The sequence below is a fragment of the Manacus candei genome, unplaced genomic scaffold (genome assembly GCF_025592945.1).
Source record: "Manacus candei isolate 608988 ecotype Guabito, Panama unplaced genomic scaffold, ASM2559294v1 h1tg000011l, whole genome shotgun sequence".
In the NCBI taxonomy this organism is placed as follows: Eukaryota; Metazoa; Chordata; class Aves; order Passeriformes; family Pipridae; genus Manacus; species Manacus candei.
The window spans coordinates 29,968,562-29,995,781 of record NW_026138059.1 but is presented as its reverse complement, the minus strand read 5'-3'; the positions used below and the strand labels follow the sequence as shown (position 1 = coordinate 29,995,781).

At 38.8% G+C, this 27,220-nt stretch overlaps 1 protein-coding gene across 1 annotated transcript in view; it reads left to right on the top strand.

Moving 5' to 3' along the window:
* Window positions 1-5,993, top strand: part of GPR63 (G protein-coupled receptor 63) — a 29,055-nt gene extending 23,062 nt beyond the window's left edge. Inside the window, exon 4 of the mRNA XM_051778206.1 lies at window positions 73-5,993. Within this exon, the coding sequence (XP_051634166.1) occupies window positions 215-1,474 (1,260 nt within the window). The 5' untranslated portion in view covers window positions 73-214 and the 3' untranslated portion in view covers window positions 1,475-5,993. The remainder of the gene's footprint in view (window positions 1-72) is intronic.
* Window positions 5,994-27,220: the final 21,227 nt, after the last annotated feature.

The window sequence follows — 27,220 nt, the reverse complement described above, 5'->3', positions numbered from 1 at the left end:
TGAACAATCATTTGGTTCCCATTGGTTTCAGAGTTTTACTTTGTTTCTTTACGTTTCTTTCTTATTTTTCAGATGGAAATACTGACATGAACTTAAGAACTTTGATGCTTTCAGACATTGAACTTTGATTGTTAAACGATCAGTTAAAAATACTGCCTGAACAAGATGAAATGCCTTGAAGACTTTTGTTTCTGCTTTCATTTCTCCTGAAGCAATGGTTTTCTCAGCAATGTTGACACTGGCCCACTCTGGGACCTCAAATGCTACTTTTATTGTCTATGAAAATGCCTATACGAATTTTACCACTCCCCAGTTCTTGCTTCACAGTGGCACAACACAGCCGTTGAGATATAGTTCAGGTGTTGTGCTCACCACTGAGAGAAGTACTTTTCTGGTAAACACTACAGCTATCCTGCCATCGCAAGAAGTTTTCAGGAGCTTGAGTTTGCCACTCCAGATCATTCTTTCTGCTGCTATGATATTTATCCTATTGGTTTCTTTCCTTGGAAACTTTGTTGTCTGCCTCATGGTCTACCAGAAGGCAGCTATGCGATCTGCAATTAACATCCTCTTAGCAAGCCTGGCTTTTGCAGACCTGCTGCTGGCAGTGCTGAATATGCCGTTTGCTCTTATAACAATCATTACCACTCAGTGGATTTTTGGGGATATATTTTGCAGAGTTTCTGCCATGTTCTTTTGGCTTTTTGTCATAGAGGGGGTAGCCATTCTTCTCATTATTAGTATTGACCGATTTCTTATCATAGTTCAGAGGCAAGATAAACTGAACCCTTACCGTGCAAAGATTCTCATTGTGATTTCCTGGGCAGCATCCTTTGTTGTTGCTTTTCCGTTATCAGTAGGGAATCCTAACCTGCAGATACCCTCGAGAGCACCTCAGTGTGTTTTTGGCTACTCTACGAGCCCAGGTTACCGAGCCTATGTGATAGTTATCTTGCTAATTTCTTTTTTTATTCCCTTCCTGGTAATGCTGTATTCTTTTATGGGCATACTCAACACCGTCCGCCACAATGCAGTTCGTATCCATAGCCACCCTGATAGCATATGTCTCAGCCAGGCCAGCAAACTTGGTCTCATGAGCTTACAGAGACCTTTTCAGATGAATATTGATATGAGCTTTAAAACTCGTGCCTTCACAACCATCTTGATTTTATTCCTTGTCTTCATAGTCTGTTGGGCACCATTCACCACTTACAGCCTTATTGCCACGTTCAACAGCCACTTCTACTACAAGCACAACTTTTTTGAGATAAGCACTTGGCTCCTTTGGCTCTGCTACCTCAAGTCTGCACTGAACCCACTGATTTACTACTGGAGGATTAAGAAGTTTCATGATGCATGCTTGGACTTGATGCCCAAATTCTTCAAGTTTCTGCCACAGCTACCTGGCCATACAAGGCGGCGCATTCGACCCAGTGCCATCTATGTGTGTGGGGAGCACCGGTCGGTGGTTTGAAACTGTGGCTCTTTGACAATGATTGTTGTATTTTGGGATTGTTTTCCGGCTTTAGGTCGAATTTTGTTTTGTTTCATATGGTTTTTTCAGTATGGCCGTAACTTGATTTAGTTTTCCACTACTCCGTGCAATTTTGGGAAGATAGAGGGAGGGAAAGTGATTGGTTATTGTTAGGTTTACTACCAGAATACAATGTAAACAAAATAACAAATGTTACCTCTGGGATTCCATGGAAATCCATTCTTTTAAATGAAAACTACATTTGTAACATTTTGTCAGGTTTATGCTTACTAGGCCTGCAATCTAATTGTAGGGACTTTTTATGCTGCTAAGATATGGTGTATTTAGTTGGTGTAATTTTTCTGAAAAATGTTGCTGCTGTCTGCCAATATAATAGATCCAAAAAGTCTCATTAGATTACTTCTATTTAATTTAACAATATTTCAGAAGTTTTCATTATAACATTAGAAAACTTTTTTTTAATATTTCCATTAATATTTTTGTGCACTTTAAAAAATTTACTATATAATTTGTTCATTGGAATATTTTATTCTGTATTGAAGGTGTATTATTATTGCTGTTATAATTTGTTATGTTGGTGAATTTCAATGAAAGACCCATGTAAGTTGTAGGAGGGCAATTTATGTTGGTATAGCTACATGTACAGTCATAAATTTGCTGGTTTTTTAACAATTGGTCAAAAGTAACTAACTGCTCAGTTATCAGAGGAGTTAAAAGGAGAAAACAAAGGAATGGAAGGGAAAGAGAGCAACAAAAATTCCATGACCTGAGGTTTAGGCTAACACAAGATTTAATAAAATAGTGTTCATGTGAAAATTATTATGAGGTAAAGGGTGACTGTAGTTATTACTTGAGGCTGTTACAAGCTACTCAAACCTGATGATATGCCTGAAAACCTATCTGAAATAGTGATTTTTGGGCCTGCAATTTATACTGTGTTTTTGTAATGATGTTTCTGCTCAGAGCTCATATAAGGCTGGGTATGCTCTACACTATTGAAATCATGCTGTCAGGCATTTGTTGGGATAGAATTAGAAATAGTAGGGTAATCCAGAAAAGAGATGGCAAATAACCCATAGCTGAGGTTAGGATTTAGTCTACATAGTAATTACAGGGGAAGAAAAAATCCTCAACTTGCTTGTTTTACAATTTAAGTATTGGACCAAAACCATAAATAGACAATCACAGAATCATAGAATGGCTTGGTTTTGAAGGGATCATAAAGATCATCTAGCTCCAACTCCACTGCCATGAGTACAGACGCCTTCCACTAATCAGCTTGCTCAAAACCCCATCCTTCCTGACCTTGAACACTTCCAGGGATGGAGCATCCACAGCTTCTTTGGGCAACCTGTTCCAGTGCCTCACCTCCCTCACAGGGAAGAAGTTATTCCTGTATCTTATCTAAATCTACCCTCTTTCAGCCATTACCCTTTATAACAGTCAGCCAGCAGAATTTGCTGGGAATGTAAGTTAAATTCCCCTTTTCCCTCTGATACTACTTTACATTGATTTTTTTTCATTGCCTCTTTGTCTCTGTAGTCGCTGCTGCCTCAAGGGTTTATTCTGCTGTTCTCATCTATTAGGCATCAGCTTCTCTCCCTGAAATGCCAAACTACCTTTCTGATTAATGTCAGGCTGTCTTGATACCTGCCTGGAAAGCAGAATGGCAAAGATTTTCCTTAATGATGGCAAACCAGACTCAGATTATTTTTTTTTTCAATCAGCTAAATAAATATTGTGAGATAAGCAAAATTAAGATTTAGATTTGGGCTTTGAAGCTCAGAGGTTTTTGCTCTGAGGCTGGGGAAAAATGCCTGTAAAATTTGTGTGTCCTTGCAGTGAGCTTTTTGAGCCCATGACTGAGAACAGGGGCACTGATGTACAACAAACCTAACAACCAGAGCTAGAATTTGGGCTTCTCTTGCTTCCATCTCTCTTTCTACTTCTGTCTATCTACCCAGTACATGTTTGCATGAAGAAAATGCCTTGTTCTGTGTGGATGTCCAGAGACTGCTTGCTTCCTGAGGATAACAAAACATTCACACCCCAATGTGAATTCTTCTTCAATGAAGAACTAATTTAAGTTATCGCTGTTCTTCTCATTGACAGCTATTGCTAAAAGTGTTGGCAGTATTTAAATTTTAAAAGTATAAAAGGAACAATTTTGAATTTAGTAATTTCATTTTTTGAAAAAAGCTGCTAGCTGAGGCTGTGAGGTTGTGGGTTACATGTAAAGTTACGTGTTGCCCAGCAGCGGTGAGGTTATTGATGTCCATGCTTTCCTTTCCTTGTCAACTTCACTGATGATGGTATGGATTTTTCTGATTGAAATGACAGACAGTAAAAGACTTCCACTATAAAAGAGAGTGTTTTAGTGTGTCTTTGCAGTAAAGCTTTTATTTTTCAATTACATTTACATTGATAGCAGAAGTTTATGACCTGGTTAGTATGGATTTTCCATTTCAGAGCTGTCATGCCTGTTTTTCTCTGAAAGCAGCAAAACTGTGCTTAAAGTAATAGAGAGCATACACTGTCTAAATGGCAGGAATAGGTATTTTTGCTGTCTTCCAGCATTACAACGTAAGAGATTTGAATGAGTGTTGTAAAACATAATAATTCAAGAAGAGAAGAAGATGAGTAATACAGGAAAGTTAGTGAAATTACTTTCTTGAAGGAGGAGGGGAAAACATTTTGTGGGGATTTCTCAATTTGCGATAAGTACTGACTGTGAAGTGGAAATTGCAAACATCAAAGACAGTTAATTTGTTTTGATAATTAAGTGTTTGCTTACACTGACTGTAACAAGGTTTCTTCTCAGAGCTGCATCTGCTGATCCTTAGAGAAAAGAAACCCAAATTGCTGGCCGTATTCAGAGGTAATTTACACAGTGATACAGTATTCACACTAGGTTTTCTGAGGTGATGAGAGCATACCTGAACAAAAGGGTGTTCAAGAATCAAGGTGGTTTAGAAGTATCCCCAGGGTAATTATGTGTTTACAGGTCTATTTGAGCTATTGTGTCTAATATACATCTGTAGAGCAGTGCCTTGATAATTGCAGCTGAAGTCCTAGAACCAAGTTGAAGACCTCTAAACTGCTCAGTCTTGCTGCCTGTGATCCTGCCAAGGATCCTGCATAACCATGCTAACATTTGTAATGTCAAAACGTAAACATGTTGGCAGAATTTGGGCTATTGAGGCATTTTAGTGGGCTTGACCAAGACCAAGGATTTTAAAAACTCAAATAGATCCTTGTTGACTCTATGTGGGAATTATAATTTTCTTCCTCTCCAGAAATGAGTCATTGCTAATCTGTATTCCCTCATGTTACATTTTCAGACATCTTTAGTATGGAGGATTTAAATGAATGTATTTTGAATTATGTTGCAGTTTAATTCATTCTGTCAAAGCATGCTGCTTACAGAGTTCTCAATTGTATAAATCTATTGATGAAATGATTCTTTTGTACTCAAAGTTGTGTATTTTTGTCATTTCGTGTTATTTGTGTAAAATATTTCTGTATATAGAGAAAATTGTTTTGCCTCTTATTGCTTTCTGTTACTATTTTTTTTCACTTGTATGCTTAATGCTTTCATATTTTATTTTGAGCATATGCATAAAAAACTGTAAGATTTCAATGATTTTTCTGCGACCTTTTGAGATTTCTAATTCTCAAATCATTCAACAATGCCCTCCTTGAAAGAGATTTTAATTTATTTTTGTGTGAAAACTAAAAATTCAGAGCACAAGTTTGTTGTGGTTAGAATGGTGAGGAATATCTTAAGTCCAATTTTCCAGGAGCCAGTATGAACTGGCTTGATCTTTTTGGGTTTTTTTGAGAAGTAGTCCTTTTCTGATGTGGAGAAACCTTGAATTACTGTTTTAAAAGAAGTGGCATTGTCTTTTCTGTGCATATTACACCTGTGAAAACACTTGAGAAAATAAACAAAAAAAAAAAGAGAGAAAATAAACATTCTCCAAAAAGGTAGCAAAAATCTTCAGAATTGACTCTATGTTTGTACATTCACAGGTTTCTTGGATTTAATGCCCAACTTCATAGTCTCAAACAATTTATTTTATCTGTATATTAAATAACAAAGATTGCCTGATTTAAGTGGTTTTGTTTAAGCCAAAATGTTTCTCATGTAAAGCATTTAGAGTGCTCTTTTCTAAGGCACGGGGGTAGAGACATGTCAAAACAATTGAAAATAGTACCTAAACCAACTGAAATAGTATCCAGCAAGAGAGAGAATACCTAAAAAGAATATAATTTTCCTAAAATACTGCCTGAACTGGGTGTACTACCTTTTAGTTTGGACTGAGTAATTAAGATCATCTTATTCTACAATAAATAAACCAGGCAGCGGTACTGCATGGCATGATTCATATCAACACAAGATAATGACCTTTATGATTCAAGTGCTGCATGTTTGTATGTGACAGATTATTCTCCATATTAGTAGAGTGAAAAATGTTCAGGCTCTTGGCTGTTTTGGGAAAATCTTTCAGCTTGCTAATGATTTAACAGAAATTCTGCTGGAGCAATTTCTCTAAATGCTAAAGTCAAAGACATGTCACTAAAGAATTCCTGAGAGGGAATGGGTATTTCTGGTTGCTTGGAAATGGCCTTTCTCAGCTGCCCACATGCCTGATGGTGAGAACTGTACCTCTGCAACAACCACTTTTTTCTCTCTTGTCCTTTTCTGGTCCCCCCGACCTCCCTGAGGTAGCGCCTTCTGCACTGCTGTGTTGCAACAGGTACGGTGGCGGCAGGAGGAGGTGGAGGTGCCTGGAGAAGCTGTGCAGCCAGCAAACCTCTCTCCTCTCCACTCTCCCCTGCCTTGAGTTCAGGTTGGACTGAACAGGAGCACATATATTTGCCTCTAGTGCAAATATATGTGCAATATATAGCAATCCTGCCAGTGCAGGATTCTTGTTTTGTCCCCCGTAGTGTTACAGGTTTTATTCCACACTCATCTTTTGGAGCCCAAGCTACATCTCTCTATAGCCAATTCATGACTGAATAAGAATCCCTTAGCTGACTTGTTTCTCTGTCTCTGTGGCTCTGGGCACAGAATCTGCTAGTGACCCTCCACCATAACAAAAGGTCCTATAGCTTGCTCTCAAAGAAAAATGGCATTCATGGAGACAACCACAACTCTGCTCAGATATGAGGGGGAAAACAGCATTAAGTCAGTGACTGCACTGCAGGGTAGATGAAAATGTGAGTTGTAATGGGACTTCTTAAGTGCCCCTTACAGAGAGAGTTTTTAAAATTTATTTATGGATATTTATGCGCAAACTGTTGGGTTGTGTTCTACCTACAGTGAATGCAGCTTGATACCGAATCACTAACAGTACTGCTGATAAGTAACATAGTATTCATAAATACCAAAGAAGAGCATGTTCCTGGTTTATATTATTATCCTGTCTAGATAACCATCTTTGCTGGTGTGTGGGCACAGAACACAGCAATAATGAGACATACTCCTTGTATAATTGGTGCTCTGCCTTAAATAGATTACTGCAATCCAAATCTCTGTGGTAGACCTGAAATAAAATTAAGCCTGTTCACCAACATGAGTAGGAATTCCACCAACACTGCCCTGTCTGTTGAAGGAGAAGGTCTAGTGAAATAAATGACAATTCCTCCAAAAGTCAGTTTGTCTGATCTCCAGAGGGGATGTAATCACAGCTGATATAAGTTTAACAATAGCTTCTTTTAATTTACTGGGTCTGGGCTCTGTGTCAAAGACAGAGGGGAGAGTTTGGTGGCTGAGGGTACTGCCTGAACACCCCAGATGGCAAGAGGGAGCCACTGGAGCTTACGTGAAAATCTCAGGGCTGTAGTTTAAGCCCTGCTGTTCTTTGGAGTGTCAGTGCTGCCTTTTCCTGTAAAAGTAATTCCTTTTAAAGGAAGAGAGATGAAATGACATCTCTTCTATCATCTGCTTCTTAATTGACACTTTAAGTATGAGAATAGTAATTCTGGATTTGATTCCCTAAACTTGGATTTCCTTCCCTTCCTCACTGGAGAAGATTTGAAGCTGTCATTTATCAGCCTGTGTGCTGTTCCAGAGGAGATGGGAAGAAGGTGAGAGGCTGTACATCAGCCGCCGTTTGATGCAAGGTGGTGTAGAGTTTTGCAGTTAGGCTGTCAGGAGAGCAGCAGGGGAAGCCAGGTTCTCCCCTGGTTACGTGCAGTAACTACCCCAGACACGCATGTCTCACTTCTGCTGAATATTTAATTATTCTGTTGAAGGCGAAACAACTTTTACAGGGTGGGAGAGGGTCCTCTTTCTGTTCTTACCTCAGATTAGGTAACAATCCACTGATTAAAGCATTGAGGAGAGACTGTTTAAAATCCTCTGGGATCCTGAGAACAACTGAAATCATATCTCCTTCCTAAATATTTTCACTACTGAGTTATGAGGTTAGGGGAGTGGTCTACCAGGACGTCTGGGTTCATTTATGGGGGTTTTTGCAGCCTTAGCTATTGACTGAGCTCTGAAAATGCTTATGGCATGTGGCATAGATAATGTAAAGCCTGTTTTGTAAATTCTAGTTTGAGATGGGCATGGCACTGTTCCTTGCCATCAGTGCTGCAACACGTCTGCATATATGCAGGAGACATCCATGATGAGATACATCTGTGGATATTTCAGCTATCTATAGCATAGACAGCTCCACCAATCACTTGAGGCTCCTTTGCAGTCAGTGGAGATGAGTGGATGTTTTCAGGTTTTTAGGAGCTCTTCTGGCAGGTTACCTTCCGAAAGGAGTGAGAGAAATAGCCCCAAAAAGCCCTAGACACTTTTTTTGATTTCTGATGATAACTGTGCTGGACAGAAGACTGTGCATCTTAAAACTTGATTCACTTCCTTCAGTGCTTCTTTGTAGATGAGGTGTGAAATTCCTGCTCTTTTGACCATGGTGTGGATTTTCTCCTGCAAAATTATATTGGGCTCAGTTTGGTCTCCAAATTGTCTGAAGGAATTAGAGCACTTTGCCTCTATGTGAGAAAACTTACACTGAGATTTGGCATTGTTAAACTAGAATGTATTGTACCTTGTACCTTTAATTACTTGGTCTTTGATTTTTCATGTTCCAGTGTAGAAAAGACTGTATAGAGTCTGTTCTAAAATCACCCAGCCTTCTAGCATGATTTTTAAGTTCTGGTAATTATTCCATTTCTGTTATGTCAAATTTAGAAATGCAGAAGGCATCAAGGCTGAGCTGCTCTCCTATCTGTTTTGTTAGACTAGATAGAGGGAGCAATGCAAAATTTATAAGACTAAATTTAAAGTAAGAAGGAAGCCTAGGAACACACTTGAGGGGTCCTGACTTTGGTGCCTACTAATTTGGGCAAGTCAGAATGCTTGAAGACAGCCCAAACTGCCCAGCTGATTTCAGTTTTTCTTCAGGGATTACCTGATGTGAAATGCAGTCGCAATCTTATAAATGTAGGTGGAAGCTGAGGCTTTATGTGTCCTGGTCTCCAGACACCAGTATCTCATTCATTCCTGTGCCATGCATTCTGTCTCCACAAAGCTTTTACTGCTTCTTGCAATGTACTGTGCCTCCTAGGTAAGTGGTGGGAGAGGCAATCAGACCTCCCTTTGCCTCCTTAGCAGCACATGCTAGCCATTATTCTGAGAATAGTCCTCCATGTGACTGTGTTTTAAAGGAGATGAGTTCTTTGTAGTTGGATCCTTGCCTTTCTCCACATGAAATGGAAATGTAGGATTTCAGGTAGGTGCAGTGGGGGATGGAAGCCAGAACTTTAGCAGGAAGGTCTCAGTCCTGTTAAGCATTTCTACTGAGCAGCTGCTTTTCTGTTGCCTGGATGACCTGAGACAGCCCACAGCAGTGGCTGGCTTTCTCCACTCAGAGGGCACCAGATGCAGGTCTTTGCCTCTGACCCTCCCAATAGGAATCTACAGCAATTCTGGTACCCCTCTGGTCCTTATCACCTCCTCTTTATCACACAACAGGAGTACTTTTAACTAAAGCAGGTCTTCAAGGAAAAATAAAATTTCTAAAAGCATTTTATATTTGAGATAATTTTTTTAAGAAGTGCTTTTGTTAGCACAGTAATTAATTCATGTGTTTTGTATTACACAGGAGGCCAGACTATATGACTGCAGTAATTTTTTCTGGCTTTATTCTGTTTGAGAGGCTGATTCCTCTTACATAAAACTTCACTTCATTAGTGCCACTGTCAAGGTGAGCCTAACTATTGATAGAAACAATCTCAAACATAATTTAAGGGGCACAAAGAAATGGCCCTTTCAAGAGGGACATTCATCTTGGGTCAACATTGGAGGCACTTGATTCTGGAAAGCTTGCTTTTCTAATAAACTTTCTCAGAGGAATTCATTATCTGAAAACCTGTGACTAATGAAAGATGTTTTGTTCTTTTGAAGTTCAAGCTAATTTCCATGAAGGTTACTATTACTAAGCAACAGATTCTGCAGAGTGTCTCCTGAGGGGCTGAAACTGCAGTATGGTCAAAAAGTAAAACAAAACACCGTGCAAAGAATGATGAAATATTATCCCCAGACACAGGGGCCACAAATATTACCATGTCCAGGGCCTGTTTTGGAGTCTCCTTCCTCGAAAGCTGTTGTTCGACCAATGGGAAAACTCCCTTGGGAGCAAAAGATCAACATGAACCATCTACAGTGAAAGTAAAGCAAGGTTCAGCCTCTACTCAAACATAGAGATAGAGCAGAGCATGGCCAAGGGGGAAAAAACCAGTCCCAAATATGTTTCAGCATACACAATTCTTCTGAGAAAAGCAATCATCTGAAATATATCTTAGCCATATTAAAAGAAGAATAGTTATTCCAGTTGTGAGGAGAGAGTGAAATGAAATACAGGAGTGCTTTCTTGAGTAACAAAAGATGATGTCACCTTTTATGCAGCTTTTGTTGGAGTAGAAATAAATATTTGTGCTTTGCTTAAGTAAAATCGTCATCTGTATATTCAACTTTTTGAGGACAGAGATTTAATTCTGTCCTCTTTGTCTTTATCCACCAGCTTTGCTAAATGCAAGATACAAATGATAGAGGATAAAGTGGGAAAAAGCAAAACCCCACAAGTACTTCCAATAATCTTTTAAGTGTTTGAGTAAGCTCCTTTGGTCTTGTCCATTCTTTTTTGTGTTTGGTTTGGGTAACTGTTTGAGTGGTGTGGTTTTCTAGCATAGAATTTGCATGACATGAGTTTCAATATTTTTTCAATGGATTTCATAAACTTTACAATAATAAAAATATCAGTATTATATCAATATTGATGTCATACAACTTGATGTCATATAACTCACTAAATCATGGTATGTGTAGGATATCAGTATTATATCAATATTGATGTCATACAACTTGATGTCATATAACTCACTAAATCATGGTATGTGTAGGATAGGTAGGATACATACCATCTGGAAATAAATAAAAGCTTCTAAATATTTGAGTTAAAAAAATTCTTGTCATGTATGTCAAATTCCCAAAGATAAGAATAGAATGTCCAAAATAATTTTAGCACAGAAATCCAGATATTTTTTAGCTCTGATCATTATGTTCACAGTTTCTTTTTAACATGGTTGGGTTTGTTTTTATCACTATAAAAGAAATATTAATTATTATCCAAAGTTTTATAAAATGAGAAGTGAGGCACAAGAGACACTGATTTTTAAAGAAATGAAGAAGTAAACATAATCTGTTTAGATGCTTCCCTGTCCCTGGAGGGTCAGCAGGTGTCTACACTTAGAAGCTACATGAGGTCAGTTCTTTGGGCATGCCTGGGAGCAGCCATGTCCTCATCTTGCTACAATGTAGGTACTTGAGTCACACCAAAGCCCTGCCAGTTTTCCAAGCATTTGATGCAACTCTTGCCTACAGAGCTACTACAGTAATGCCCTCTCTTTTCCTCAAGAACCCCGGACTTTAATAAAACAATTTGTTCATTAAACAAGGACTTGAATTCACTTCTCTCCTCTTGTAGACAAAGCACCTGTAGCAATTGCACCTAGTAACTGGTTTTGGACTTACGAGTACCGTAGTGCTATGTAGTGAGCACCTTAAAACAGTCTAGTGCTGTCCCCAGGAATAATCTGCTGCTCCTGTTTTGCTGATTGTTCTGGAGGATGCCCTATCAGGTGAGAATGATGACGCCACCGTGAAGCACTATCTCAATACTCAAACAGATAAATAAATTGAAAATAGAATTGGACTGATCTGGAACTGCAGATAAGGGTTATGTTCAACTTCAGGTCTATGCTCGGTTCAGAACTAAAATGGTTCATACCTTTTCCAGAGCATTCTGTATCTTGTAGATACATTTTGTATGATGGATTTTTTTTCTAGATGACTGATTCTGAGTGTTAAAGCTTACCCAGTTTAAAGGGATTTAGCTTTTAGATGGGGCCCATTTTTTTTAATAATCAGTTTCCTTAGGACTTCTCTGAGAGTAAATGAAGTAAAAACAGTCAGGGACATCATGCCTAGGAATCTGAACCCCTCATATCTCTCCCACCCAGAGCTATGTAAGAACTTCACAGCTCAGTTTAAACATCACCCATCTCTGTTGGATCTGCTCCTATTACATGTATCAAGTGACTGAAAGGCTTCTTAAAAATGAATGTGCAGTTAGAAATATGTTCTCTTCTTTAACTATATCTTCATTTTATGTTGTAAGCTGTAAATCATTTAAGTAAGGGTTTGGAATAAATAAGTTGCAGGAAGTCTGGGTAATTGATTACAGTAAGTATTGTTTTCAGTCTTGCAGCAGTTGGGATTTTACAGTGTTGCCATAGGTCAATTGCATATCTGGAACTCTTATTTTAGGGATTTGAGTCATAAATCTTCAGAAAATTACTGGTTTTTAAAAATTTTAATACCAGCACTACTTTAAAATTTGATGTTAGAGCAGTTATTGTTTGTAGTGGCTTCAGAACACTTTGTTATATCCCAAAATATAAGGAACAAAGATAAGTTGAATGAAGAGAAATATGTGGCTGTTGTGGGAGAAGGTGCATATATATGTTTAATCTGTAAACTAGGAAACCAAGATTCCTTAGTTCTGATACTGGTGGAGTAATTAATATTATTCTAAATAATAATTTGGGATGAAAAATTCCAGGTTATGTTTCTGCAGTAGGTCTTACTTTTCTGGACTTATGCAGACACCAGTATTAAAGGTATGACACTCTCCCGAACTAAGTATTTTTTTGGATGAGTGTACTTTTGGGAGGGATTTGAGATGTGTGTATGTGTGCTTACATGTTGTTGTCATCGCTGTCATTTATGCTTACAGACCTACCCCCACAAATCTCTATATCATATGAAAAAGTCATGCATTTGTTATTGTTTTGCATCCATATAATTGGTCTTCAAAGATATATACAACAACAGCAGAAAAGGGAAGGCTCTGCTGCTATGCATTTCTTACTGCCTTTCAGTGTGTAAAAATAATGAGATGACTATAGTCCTTTGTACTGGCCTTCTTCCCTGTTGGAGTGGAAAACAACAAAGCTGTCATTCGTGGTGCTGGAAAATTTACATCTTGCCCGAGGAACCATTTTTAAATGATCTTGCTTGCAAAACTCAAGTTATTTTGGGGTGGATGGTGAAGAGTCTTAATCATTATATAATATCAATCACTATCATATAATATCATGATACAGGCACTGCTCTTTGAGCCCCTAGAGCCAGTTTTCTAATTGAGGGCTACCCTGGACAGAGGGAGAAAAACCAAGCATACTGAAAATGTAAACCTGGGTAAATATTTCAGACATGGAAGTATAATGTCTCCTGTAGAACAACAAACCCTTGTGTTTGTAATGCACTGATGACCTATATGTTGCTTTTCTTATCCAGACCTCATAAAAATTTCTTAGCAAGCAAATCTTGAGAAATCACATTTTGACATATTTTCCAATTAACTTATCCAAGCCAGTGGTATTTTAATTTAACTTGTTTCCAGTCAGGGATATTTAATCATAGCCTTCTGTGTGAACTGTGCCTCAAATGATAAGATACCCTGCTGAGCTCAGAGCACAATAGAAAACTTTGGTTTACTTGACTCAAAGCAAGTGTGTGCATGTGCATAAACTCTAGGGTTTTATTGCTTTCCTGACCCTTTCATTCAATACTAGTAATGCAATCATTCATAAAAAATGTAGAGGAGGTGCAAGTATGGCTTAGGCAGTAATGTGCTTACACCTCTGGAAAAAGAAGCCTTTTCCTAAATGTGCCTGTCAGAACACGCTATTGCCCAGAGTTTCTTACTGTTTCCTAATATGCTCCTGCACCTGAGGAATTATCTTAAAAGTGTTTACCAGAAATTGGGATTATTCTGTTCCAAGGGAGTATTAAAAATAACACATGCATGACTTTTTCACTTCTCTGATCTTTCCTTGCCACAGGACTAGTATAGCACAAGGACTGCGGAAGTCTCTTGCTGGCAGTTCGTTCACACCTGTCCCACAAAAAGAGTTGCATGGCCATGTGGACTGAAACCTCTTCCAGCTGAAGACACTGGAGGCATATATTGCTATCCTCATGTGAAACTAATACAGAGGATGGTTCCTTTTGAGAATAATGGACTATTACTCCCAGTTACTGTATATTATACCCTCAGATATTTTATAAAAAAAGGCACTCTATCTCCAGTAGGGATTAGGAGCTGGGAAGCATCCACCATTGTGCAACCTGCAGGAAGTATATCCAGTTCTACCACTCTGAAACATTAGTTTGACAAAGCAGTGAATTGAATTTGTACTTTTTTTCTTGTTATTATAGGCTGATGGGCTTTACAGGAAACAGGCTGGATGTCTCTTAATGTTTTTGGTGTGAATGTCTTGGATCAGCATGATTTTGTGTGGGTTTTTTATGTCTTACAGTGAAATGCACATTGCTTTAACAGGTTTGTATTTGGAAAGTAACAATGGGATTCATTATGGTTTCCTGAACATCACTTTGTGTCTTCCTTCTGTAATAGCAAAGTGAGAAATAACAGAAACAGTAACATGTTACTTTGTTACTGCATTTACCAGTTTGGTACATGTCTTTTAATGGCATTTGCTTTGAATTCTGTCAAGAATAAGCTGTAACTATTTGTCAGCTTTTCAAAGGCAATGTAATTCTAGCAGAATGAGGCAAATTCATGCATCTTCTTTTGTAATTTTTTTTCTTTATTTTTGTATTTCTGGATTCTGAGAAATATCAGGTAGTTACTGTATTAGAGATTCATTTTACCTAACTTTCAGCACTAATAGATGAGGGATCTAATCTAAACTACTTCCATGTGCTCTCTAGCTATCTTCAGGTGGTGAATCATCTTTTCTATCCAAGAAAATTATTTTAGAAGAATGAATCATTCTTCAGAAATGCCCACCTGCTTCCAGGGACTCTCGAGGAGGGTAAGCTTAAACGGGGGACACACACACACACACACACACACTAACTTCTGAATTTCTCAAGTGTGGTAAGACAAGGTTCATTTTTTCTCCCTCTCTTCAGCTGTGACTTATTTATTACCATGGTCATGTTTGTTTCAAACAGAGAAGAACAGATTTACACCATGGTTATCCCGTGGTACTTGTTCAATAATTTTACTGAATCAAATCCTCTGTGGACAGGGAAGTGAGATACCTCATATGGCATTCCCACTGTGTTCTGAATATGTACAACAGTCCTCTCTACTCAGATGTAAAAAGAAGCAGTGGATTGTTTTAGTTCAAATTTTGACCGACCAGGGTTGTCTCATCTTGGGGTCTTTTTTGCCTCTGTGTGAGCAGCAGAAATAATGAGCAGCTTGTTTTTCTCCTGTCTGACATTACTTAAAGCTTGCAAATGACCCCTTGAGCTTTTAGGTGACAGTTCTCAGACTCTCCAGTGTTATTCTTATGACAGGCCTTGCAGGCACTCACCCTCACCCTTTTTACAGGACTCATCAGATTTTACTTTCTTCCAGTAACTTGATCCATTAATTTTGCCTGTAGCTAACTTACTGTATGTTTGCATCATTGCCATGAGATTTTGACTTTTAATGTTAAATAGGTCAAAGCTTTTGCTAAGGTAGATATTCCATCATTAGTATTAGTATTAATGATGATGTTGCTACCATCACATTCTCAATCTAATATTTATATTGCTAGTTATATTTAGGTACTATTAGACTGCTTTATAGCAGTCCCTGTTATGGTTTGGGTATATTATATTGTTTTGGCTATTTAAAAAAAAAATAATATAAAATACAGCACAGAGAAAAGCTTGCCTAAAGGTTTTTCACTTAGCTCCAAGCTGCATCCAACAGCATTTCTTTTTTTCATCCAACCTCTCCGATGATATTTTTAATACCTTCAGCAAATCAGTCTTTCAATTCCACCTACAGAGAATTGTCCTCACAATCTGGGACCTAAATATAGCCACAACACATCTTGTAATGTACTGTGGTATGTGAGTACTGTAATAGTTACTGTAATGTACTATGGGACTGCGGTACATAGCCCAGGTTGCTTTAACCTAGTGCTGGGTTAAATAGGCAGAAGAAATAGTGTCTCATGTCATGGCATATGGTGTTATTCCCAGCAAGTCTGTGGGGTAAGCAAGATGAGTTTCTAAGAACTCTTTCTAAACTTTAACAAGCTACCATCAACACTGGTGCTCTTTGGCATACTGAGTTTGCAGATGCATCAGGAGGGTTTTCTGCAAGGTCTGTCCAGGGCACCAAATAGTTCTTCATCTATTGATTACAGGTCAAAATGGGAGTTGGTAACCAGGCAAGAAAGGAACTTCTTCCTTGCTGTAAATGCTAAATGGCTAACTGATTTTAGCCCTCGCAAGAACTGGTAAATTTGTTTGAAAACAGATGGAACTGCAAAACATAAATTTTTTTGAAAACTATTTGTGCATGAGGATGCAGTTTTTGATCTGTCAATGTAGCTTTACTGTCTGAGCAAAGACAAAGGTGAAAATGGACAGAAATCTAGACAAATATTATGTTACCCACTATATGGGAGAATCATAATAGAACAGGATAATCCGTATTTCTCTGGACACAATCTTATTAGTGAATGTCAGCCATGGGAATGTGTAGACAAACTCATTTGTGCCAGATATTGCTGCATGACTCCACTAGTGCCAACAAAGTCATACAGCTAAATTCATACCCCCACTTCAAGGAATGCGGTGAGGAACATTATGCTCAATTCCTAAGCAGGCTGTTACATCTGAATGAAATTCTCACCAGCACCACATCCCAGGTCTGCTGTACATCCAAAGGGAGAGGAATAAAGAAGGGCATCTGAAGTAAGGCAGCAGTTAAACTGAGTCTGTGAAGTAGTCATTGCCCGTGGCAGGTCCTGGAAGCGCACTGGCTGCTTGGCTCTGGGCAGGTACATAGCTTGCCCCAGAAACAGTAAAAGAGGAAGCAAAGGAGAAAGTGCTCCCAGCTCCCTTTCCATCCATTCCACTTCTCTATAAGGCCACCTTTCTGTTTTTTATAGAGTAGTGTCAATGGCTTATTTTCAAACTTTTTTAGCAGCTATTTCATTATCCTAACTAGCCTAAATAACTGGAGCTGGAAACGTAAGGATAAAGAAGATGTCTTCCATTTTGCCTCTAGGTATGAAGAATCAAAGTACCTTGTTAGCCAATTCCAGTGCCATTTTAACCTAACTTATTACACTGGATCATGACGTACATTTCCATTGGTCATAGTTTCATTAGTAAATGGTGAGCGTGCTTCTAATATTCAAGCTGAAGAGAGTTTAATAAAATTTGAATCAATTGGAGTGGGTTTCAAAGTAGATTTCTGAAGCTATCAAGTAACAGGTGGTTCTTCCAAACTTAATATCAATCAATTTTTGATATTCATTTCATGTATAGCTTCTGTGGAGTTCTGTAGACCTTCACTTTTCTGGAGAGTGCAAATGATCACAGATCACATGATCACTTGTCTCTAGACATTATTTCACTTGTGGTCTCCACTGAACATAAGAGGTATAGAGCTTTCCACACCCTGCCACATAGACAGCACATCATCTTTTGATGTCTTGCTTTTGTGTTCTTGTAGAAAATTGTAAATTAGGGAGGGACAAGTTTGGATTATTTTTTTTTTCACTGTGTTGTAATATCATTCCTTACCTTTCTGTTCAAATTAACAACAGAACTGCATGTTACATTACTGGGTACAGGCTGGACCATCTTTGAAATGAGACTAAAGGGGCTTTACAGAATTTTGGGAAAAAAAGGTGGAGATGGGCAGGCAAAATATTGTCCTTAGCATTTGCGCAGGAAAATACTCCATTCTTTCAAATTGTCCAGGCAAGTTTAGTGAAGCATTATCTGCCAATATGGAGGAATGTAGCAGATATTCTCTGAAGATGGGTGAAAACAGGTTTTCTTAAGCATTTCTTCTTGATGAAATCTGATGTGTAGTGCAAGTCTGATGTGGGGTTTCAGTGTGCTTATGATGCTGGTTGAGTCACAAGGTGGATTGATTTCAAGACTGATGTGACTTTAACCCTCTGTATCCTTGCTTCATGCAGGGTGAGACTGGGTGTTTGAAGAAAAACATTCAAAACTTCCTACAGTATCCCACAGATATCTTATTTTCTAATTAGAGAACCTGATATTAAAGAAAGTCTGTTCTTTGGGGTTTTTTTTCTACATATTCAATAGGCTGTGGCATTGTATGATGCTTTTCTAACTTATGATGCCTTAAAGCAGATTGCCCAGCTGTTAAACAGTGGACAGAGTATTTACACTGATCTGTGAAACAGTGACCTAAACACTGCTCTAGATGAGGCATGTTATTTTTTCCAGAAGTGTTAGGTGGGTCTTTAGGGAGATTTTTTCAGAAGAAATATTAGGTAGGGCTCCAGGAGATTTTCTAGTCTTTCTGAGAGCTGCCAAACAAATTTTATGCTATATTAAACCTGAAGTGAATACATTACTGTCAAAGTAGTTCTTATTGGTTTACCTCAGTGTACTTCTGAGCAGAAACTGGCACTATAGATTCTGTCTGGGTGGGTGCTAAAGATGAACAGATGGATGCTTTTGGCCACATTTTATCTTAAGCACTGAATGAAATGGTAATGACGTATTTAACTACGACAATTTCTGTAACTGGAAGTCTCAGAAACAAAAAATGTTAAGTCAGTGCATATCTCTTCCTAATTTATAAGATATTCTGGTTTGCCTCTTGATGACTGAACTTTTCTGCTTTACATGCTGGTCTAAATTTACTTGTTATTAATATCACCACCTAGGCTAGACTTGGAAAGGAATAGTTATTCCTCTGCTTGGAACCACAGGCAGTGTTTGGCATTATGTTGGGATGATTTATCTCCATCACATTAAACTGAATACTTTGGGTGAGCACTGGATTGTCCAAATCAAATAAGTCATGCTGTCCTGGAACTTAGTGGGGGTTTTGTGGCTTTTTTTGTTTGGTTTGTTGGTTGTTTTTTTATGTGTTTGTTTGTTGCTTTTTCCTAAATAGCAAGGGAGAGTACAGAACTCCTCAATGCAGGAATGAGAAAAGCAAATGCTGCTTTGATAGGGAAACATTAAGCAAAATTTGCAGGATGGCTGTGCAACTTCTAAGGTGGAAGAAACTTTTGTCTATTAAGGTTGTTATGTATAAAAGATTTTCCAATGCCTCATAGGCATATTTTATTTTAGAACTGTATTTTCATAAAGCCAATTAATGATAAAATAAAACTATACAAATTCACAGTCTGTTACGGTTTTTCCTTAAAATTGAATTCATTATCAAGTATGGCTGCCATCAGTTTCTAATTATGACTCTTAATGTAATCTTTTATAATAATGTTCATGAAATAGCCTTTAATGGTTGGTTTCCTGTATTGCCAGTAAAATATCTGTGTGTCAAAGTGTCAGATAGATGATATAGATGCTGCAAATTGTGCAAAAGAGATCGAAGTTAAAAAATTAGTTAACTGCTGCTCTTGATATTTTTATCTCCCATGTGTTGCATTTTTTAAAGAGATTAATAGTTTAGTTAGAATTGGCAATGACAGAGGGTGACCATCACTGAAATAGAGGTGGGAAAAAATATCTCCTTATTTTAGCTCTCTGACTGTGTGTTTTTTTTCTTGAGGTCCATCTGCTACCGCTGGCTCAGAAATCTGATTTAGATGCATCAAAATGCCCTTCCATTCCAGAAACTACATAAATGCAGTACTGAATCACAATCTTAAATCTAAGTGGGTGGAAAGCGCATTTCATTACACTACAGCTTGAATTCTTCAATTTCCTTTCTCTTCCTTCTGGGAAGCCTGAATGCTATTCTAGCAGTGGAATTAGGCATAAACCTTAAAAAGCCTTCTTTCCTTGAAGGGAACACTACAAGTTTCCTGGTTTTTGCTCTGGTCTCCACTTCTTTAGACACAGCCATTCATCTCCAGCTTGCTTCAGCTGAGTGCAAAGCTTTGCAGAAAAAAATTCCATCTTGGTGTTTCATGGACTTTTCATGTCTCACCAACATTGGTTTCTCTACCCACACTTCTCCCCCAGCTTGTCTGCATCCCCTCTCCAGCATCACTTATATCAACTCTGCCCCCTCTTACTGGCAAGAGTTCAAGGGTTGCAGAATTTTCTCATCTTTGACACACTGTTCAAGCAGCTGGTACCCAGCTACAATACAAAAAGGCTGTGGCCAAACTTGGGACGTCTGTTCAAACTTTGAGGAGCCTGCCCTCATCGTCTGGAGCTCAGTGTCTATCCCTTCAGGGTAAGGAAAAGAGCTGTTCATAGTTTCTGTAGATGACAGACCAGTCACAGACCAGTCTCCTGCAGTGGATGAACACCTCAATTATGCAAGCAGAAAGAGCTTTAGGAAGAAATTCTTTATTGTGAGAATGGTGAGGTGCTGGAACAGGTTGCCCAGGAAGGTTGTGGATACCCCATCCAAGGCCAGGTTGGATAAGGCATTGAGCAACTTGGTCTAGTGGGATTGGAACTAGATTATCTTTAAGATCTCCTCCAGTCTCTATGATTCTATGATTCTATAATCTTGTAACTTAGAGAAGCAGATTTCTAGTCAGAGACTTCTTGAGTGAATTCACTGGGGGAGTAGGTATGGTGTGCATGGGAAATTGAATCCTAGCCCTTGAGATAGGAGGTATTGAGTTTTTTCACAATTTAAATTTCCTTTGTCACTGTGTCCTGATGTGCCCTACCTGCATTTATCCCAGATATAACCTCATACTTCTTTCCAGACACTCCCTGAGCTGAAAATAAATATATGTGTCCTTGATGGGTTCCTTGTTGGCAATGGGTGTAGTACTGGAAAAGAAATGAGTGGTACTCTGTGGGTCTCCCCAGTTATCAGGCAGCTGAGACCCAGCATGTGTGAAACCATGAAGCTACTGGAGCCAACTCAAGCTATTTGGGTGCCAAAGCCTCCCCATAGAGCCCCCTTGGATCTAAATGGCAGCCAGAACAGACCCTGACTAAGCTAGACCTGTTCACGTGCTGGTTGGGCAGGTGGTTACCACCAGCCCATATAACACACCTGAAGTCTCTGAGCCCTCTTTTCAAGTGGGGTCTTTTTTTCTGGATTTCTCCCTAGCATATCTCAATGCTTTGCAATATTTCTAAGTCTAATTTGAGTGCTTCTTCCTGAAAAACCTCAAACAATGAATATAATCTGACAGATTGTGTAACAGAATTTCTGAAATAAAATGCTGATGCTGACTAAAGCAGCCTAATATTTCCCAGCGCAAGTATTGTTAACAAGGTTTACCCCAAACTCAGTTGTTCTTTCAGTCCAGACAGCTAACGGGTTTCATTAGAAACAAAAAGATCACAATAACAAAAGCAGATTGCCAACTTAAAGACTGTATCCTCTCAAAACCATTTAAAAACACTAAACCATTGTGATTGGAAATAAAAATAGACACTGCTTCTTTGTGGAAGAAGTCAGTAAGAGAGATGACCTGTCTAAAGGTCAATTACAGTTTGAAAGCAATTGGGAAAATATCTTAAATATGTGCCTTAGTTCATCCAGCCACTCTGAGAAGCAGAGGACACTGACTGTGGCAAAAGGCCACCAAACTAGTTATCTGCATTTCCCCTGGGTGCTCCAGAAAGTCAGAGACATGTGTCCATGGCCTTCTTCACCTTATCTCCAGCCCAGTCTTTTGCATATTTTTCTACTCCTTGCCTTCCTGCAAAATGAGAGCAGTTGAAACTACAGATGCTGTACAGTAAGTCCAAAGATAAAATATGAATTACTTTCTTTTGTAAGTCTAATTCTGGCTGCTTCATCCCTATCTGATCAACAAATGATTATCCCCCCCTTTTTTTTTTCTTTTTTTAAAGTATGTTCCATATAAAGTTGGCAGGTAGAGTGGAGCTGTAGCTAGATCTACATTTTTTTCTGAGAAACTTTTCACATAATTGGACAATGTCTATTTTACAGAGAAGGGCATCTAAAAAAATGTAGGTGTTTCATTTTTTGAAATGCCTTGTGATATTTTCTATAAAAATCTTATCTCAGAACCAACTTGACCTAGAAATGGCGCTATACTGGAGATCCTTGCTAGTGTGGATTTTGGCAGTCTAGAGTGTCTCAGCAGGCTATAACAACATTGCCAAAAGTCCTGCTGAGAAAATTAATCTCTAACAGAGCCAAGTTGCTTTGGAAAATAAACCAGGGCTTAGCTGATTTGCTATTGTGAAGCTTCTTCTGTAATTATAAATAGCCTGCCTTGCTCCCCCTCTCATGCCTTTCTGACTGTGCACTTGACTGAAAATTATTTCGTATGTCTAGAAACCTGTGCCATCATCACCTCCTTCATATGGTTGAGTGAGTGAAAGACCATGACAATTTTTGGTTAAGATAGGGCAGATTTCACTACAGAAAGGTTACAAAATTGGGCAGTTTTTATAATTTTGTTACCCTGCTACAGGGTAAAATTGAAAAGAAGAAATCTAGGTCCCATTTGGCTTCGCTGGGCTTGGGGAGGAAGGTTGAGCTAGTCAGTAGTAAATAAATGGAGTATGTGGCAAGACAAGAAGTGGCTGTATCAGCATGAATATATGACCTTCTGTTCTTCCTCCAAGCTTCTGTTTCACAGAAAGCTGAAATCATTTTGGGTAAATAGAGCTATAAGCTATAGATAGACAAAAAGGCACAAGAATGAAATAATTCAGTGGGCAGAGAAAGCAAGCCTGCTCTCTTCAGCTTTTTTCCATCTGTTGGTCTCCATTGAGAAACTGAAAAGACAGCTGCTGGGGAGTCCTGATCTGCTGGTACTCCAAACTGATTATTTGATTTGCTTTCACACTGTTGCAGTGCTGAATCTCTGTGTTCCAGCAGGAGCTGGGTTTATTATTTCAAGCCTTTTTTAGCTTCACAGCCATTGTTTTCTCCTAAGGCTTTGGTTTTCAAAATATTCTGTAATCTAACACAGTGTAAATCTAAAGATTATCCAAATTTAGATAACTTTAAGCTTTGGTGAGGGAGGAGAATGATACAGCTATTTTCAGTTTGTGCTAGGTTTTTGTAGCTTTGAGTTGCAGAAATAATAACAGTGTTTAAAGGAGTCAGCAAGGTACTGTATTAAGAAAAATGCCTTTCATGGCTATGAAAATGCTGTCCATGTACTGTTGTGTGATTCATTCGAATTCACCATGTGTAGCATTTTTTTCTTATAGTATTTGTTACAGTTTGCAACTGTTCTTTCTGTCAGAGAAATCCACATATTTACTTTCCCAAGGCCCTCATTTCTGTGGACCTCTAATACTGAAGTAGATCAGACTGATATGACTGATGTTTATTTTCTCTGCTTATTTCATGCACTTTCTCTATTCGTTTCTTACTGTGTAATAGTTACAGCACAACCCCATCCCACACACCAAAGATATATTAAAGAAAACCACTTGAAAGAAAAATATTGCCTTCCTCTCCAAAGGACATCTTATCTCCTGGATTCATATTCTTAAAAATAGAAATCAGAGCAGAACCATATATTGGCCACATTTTCACTTACATGCAGACTTTGGCCTCTTCAGGCATCTGGTTGGTAGAGCATGGGATAAAGCCCTGGAGGGAAGAGGGGTCCAAGAAATCTGGTTAGTATTCAAGGATCACCTCCTCCAAACTCAGGAGTGATGCATCCCAAAAAAGAGAAATTCAGACAAAAGCACTAGGAGATTTGCATGGATGAACAAGAAGCTCCTGGACAGACTCAAACACTAAAAGGAAGTCTACAGAGGATGGAAGCAAGGACAGGCTGCCTGGGAGGAATACAGAGATATTGTCTGGGCAGCCAGGGATCAGGTTGGGAAAGCTAAAACTGTGATAGAATTAATTCTGGCTGGGGATGTTAAAGACAAAAAGAAGAGCTTCTATAGGTACATCAATGATAAAAAGATGACTAGGGAAAATTTGAGCCCTCTCCGTAAGGAAACAGGAGAACTGGTTACCTGGGACATAGAGAAGGCTGAGTTAGTCAATATTTTTGCCTCAGTCTTCACCAGCAAATGCTCCAGCCACACCACCTGAGTCACAGAAGACAAACTCAGGGAGTGGGAGAATGAAGAACCTCCCATTGTAGGAGAAGATCAAGTTTGAGATCATCAAAGGAACCTAGTCTGTGGGACCTGATGAGATGCACCTCCAGGAAGGGATTCCATGGGAGTCCACTGTGACAGTGATGATAGGGTTGTGTGTTTATGGGCAAGAACCAGGGAGAGGGCCAACAGGGCAGATACCATGGTGGGAGTCTGTTAGAGACCACCCAACCAGGATGTAGAGGTAGAGAAAATATTCCATATGCAGCTGGGAGAAGTCTCACCATTGCTAGCCCTTGTTCTTGTGGGGAACTTCAACTTACCAATGTCTGCTGGAAATACGACACAGCAGAGAGAAAGCAGTCTAGGAGGTTCCTGGAGTGTGTGAAAGATAACTTCCTGACACAACTAGTGAGGAAGTCAACTAGGGAAGACACTCTGATGGACCTGCTGTTTGTGAACAGAGAAGGACTGGTGGGTGATGTTGGAGGTCATCAAAATGATAATTTTCAGTTCTCAGGGAAGTAAGGAGAGGCACCAGCAGAAATGACACTTTGGACTTCTGAAGGGCAGGCATGGCCAGCTTAGGAGTCTGTTTGACAGAGTCAGGAGGCAGTCCTGAAAGAAAAGGAATCCAGGAAAATCAGACATTCTTCAGGAATGAAATCTTAAAAGCACAGGAGCAGGACATACACATGTGCTGAAAGATGAGCCAGCAGGGAAGAAGATTGACCTGGCTCACCAGAGAGCTTTGTCTGGAACTCAGAGAAAAAAGGTGAGTTTATGACCCCTGGAAGAAGGGGTAACAACTCATGAGGTCTTCAAGGATGTTGTGAAGTTACGCAGGGAGAAAAGCGAAACTAGAACTTAATCTGGCTACTGCTGTAAAACACAGTAAGAAATGTTTCTAAAAATACATTAGCAACAAATTGATGGTTAAGGAGACCCTCCATCCTTTTTCAGATGTGGGGGGAAACATAGTGTCAAAGATGATGAAAAGGCTGAGTTACTTAAGGTCTTCTTTCCCTCAGTCTTTAACAGTTAACCCAGTTGTTCTCTCAGTACCCAGCCACCCCCTGAGCTGGGAGACTGCACCTTGAATTCTGTGTTCAGTTCTGGGCCCCTCACTACAAGAAAGACATTGAAGTGCTGGAGCGTGTCCAGAGAAAGGCAACGAAGCTGGTGAAGGGTCTAGAGCACAAATCTTATGAGAAGCATCTGAGGAGAAAAAAGGAGGCTCAGGAGAGACCTTATTGTTCAGGTAACAAGCAATAGAACAAGAGGGAACAGCCTCAAGTTGCTACAGGGGCACTTCAGATTGGATATTAGGAAAAATGTCTTCATAGAAGCGTGTTGTCAAGCACTGGAACAGTCTGCCCAAGGAAATGATTGAGTCACCATCCTTGGAGATGTTTAAAAGATTGTAGATGTGACACTTAAGGACATTGTTTAGTGGACGACTTGGCAGTGCTGGGTTAATGGTTAGACTCAATAATCTAAGAGGTCTTTTCCAACCTAAAAAAATCTATGATTTGATGAATGAATGGTTAAGAGTCAAGGGGACAGAAACGTTTTAATTTTCATGTTTGAAACAGGAAAAGATTTAAAGTTCTCCATCCCTATCTGAATTACAAAGTTCTGTGATAGTTGACAGTCAGGTATGAACCTCAGTATGAAAATACATGACAAATTTCAATTATAAACAATAAACTGAGAAAAAAATGATGGGTGGCTCTTATATCAAGATCTAGGATGAAAGAAGTGAACAGGAACAGAGACTAACTCCTCGCAGTACTGACAACAGCATCCTCTTGACTCATAAATCCTGAAGGTGAACCTTGCGTTACGTGGTGGGCTTTGTACATGTTCACTCTTCACATGTGTAGAGTTTTACCAGCTGAACTCAAGTTGTGTTGAGATGCTGATCTGGGACTTAGAAAATCACTGGCAACTGATTTGAGATATCCACTCAAAGTGGCCAAAGTCTTCTCATGAAGTGCAGGCATTGCTGAATTTTGCTATTCTCCTGGCTAAGGACTTAACAAATTGTCACTTTCTCACTGTGTGGTGAGGATTTTTTGTAAGAAGGGAAATGCTTTTCTTCATGATGCCAGATATGCAGGTGATGTAGCCAGGACCCTAGAGAACAGCCTGTGCCTAAACCCAGCATTGAGATGCCTAAATTAGAAGCTTAATCACACAGCCTTGCAATTTAATCAGTGTAGAAAGACAGACACCTCCAGAGAATGGTATAAGTTTTAGTACAAACGAATCCTAAAAATAACTGTGAGGAATCCACACGTGAGCCTGCTGTATATAAGAGTGGCTTTTCTGAAGTGGACAAAGGAAATCAAGTGAGGCATTTAAAAACACAAGAAATTACTGCATATGCTGGGAACAAGGCAATAGTGTATTTAGAACACCCCCCGCCCATTTTTATCTCTTAAGTAAATTCACAGATCCAAAATAATTGGGAAATTTAAATAAAATAATAAATAATAACAACAGTGCAGTGTAATACATTCATATAGAATAAATGCAAAGAAATATGCAGATCAGAACAAAAGAATAATAATTTACTCTGTTTTGAATTTAAGAAATAATGAAGTATGACAGCTGTACTACAAATGAGTGAACACCAGATAATAACATGGAGGTATATATATATATATATATATATATATATACACACCAATGATAAGTTTGTGTGTGGGTATATGTATGTGTATAAATTTATAATCAGTTTTTCTTGCTTTCTCACAAGATAACAAAGCAATGAGGTAACTTTGAATACCAAACATGCCTAGAGGAAGGCAGAATATAATTGTACATATTGGAGAACCTTGTAATCTTATAGTCATAATTCAGATACCTCATCCAGGAGAAGTGATTCTTTGCAGAGTTTCAAGATGAGATTTGGATGGATTTTTTTACATAAAGCCCTCAGAATGTAGCACAGTTTTTTTCTATTAAATGTACAAGTATATTTTTATGGGATATAGTGGTGGTTGCAGACAAACCAAGACAGTTAAAAGGGAGTGACATCAAGGTGTAAGGAGCCTCAGGAAGTCAATGACTTCATGTATACTATTTTTGTGTTCTTGCAACATTTTTATCTCATTTCTAATCTTGGTTCTTTTGTGTTATGCCAGTTAATAAGCTGCTCTCAA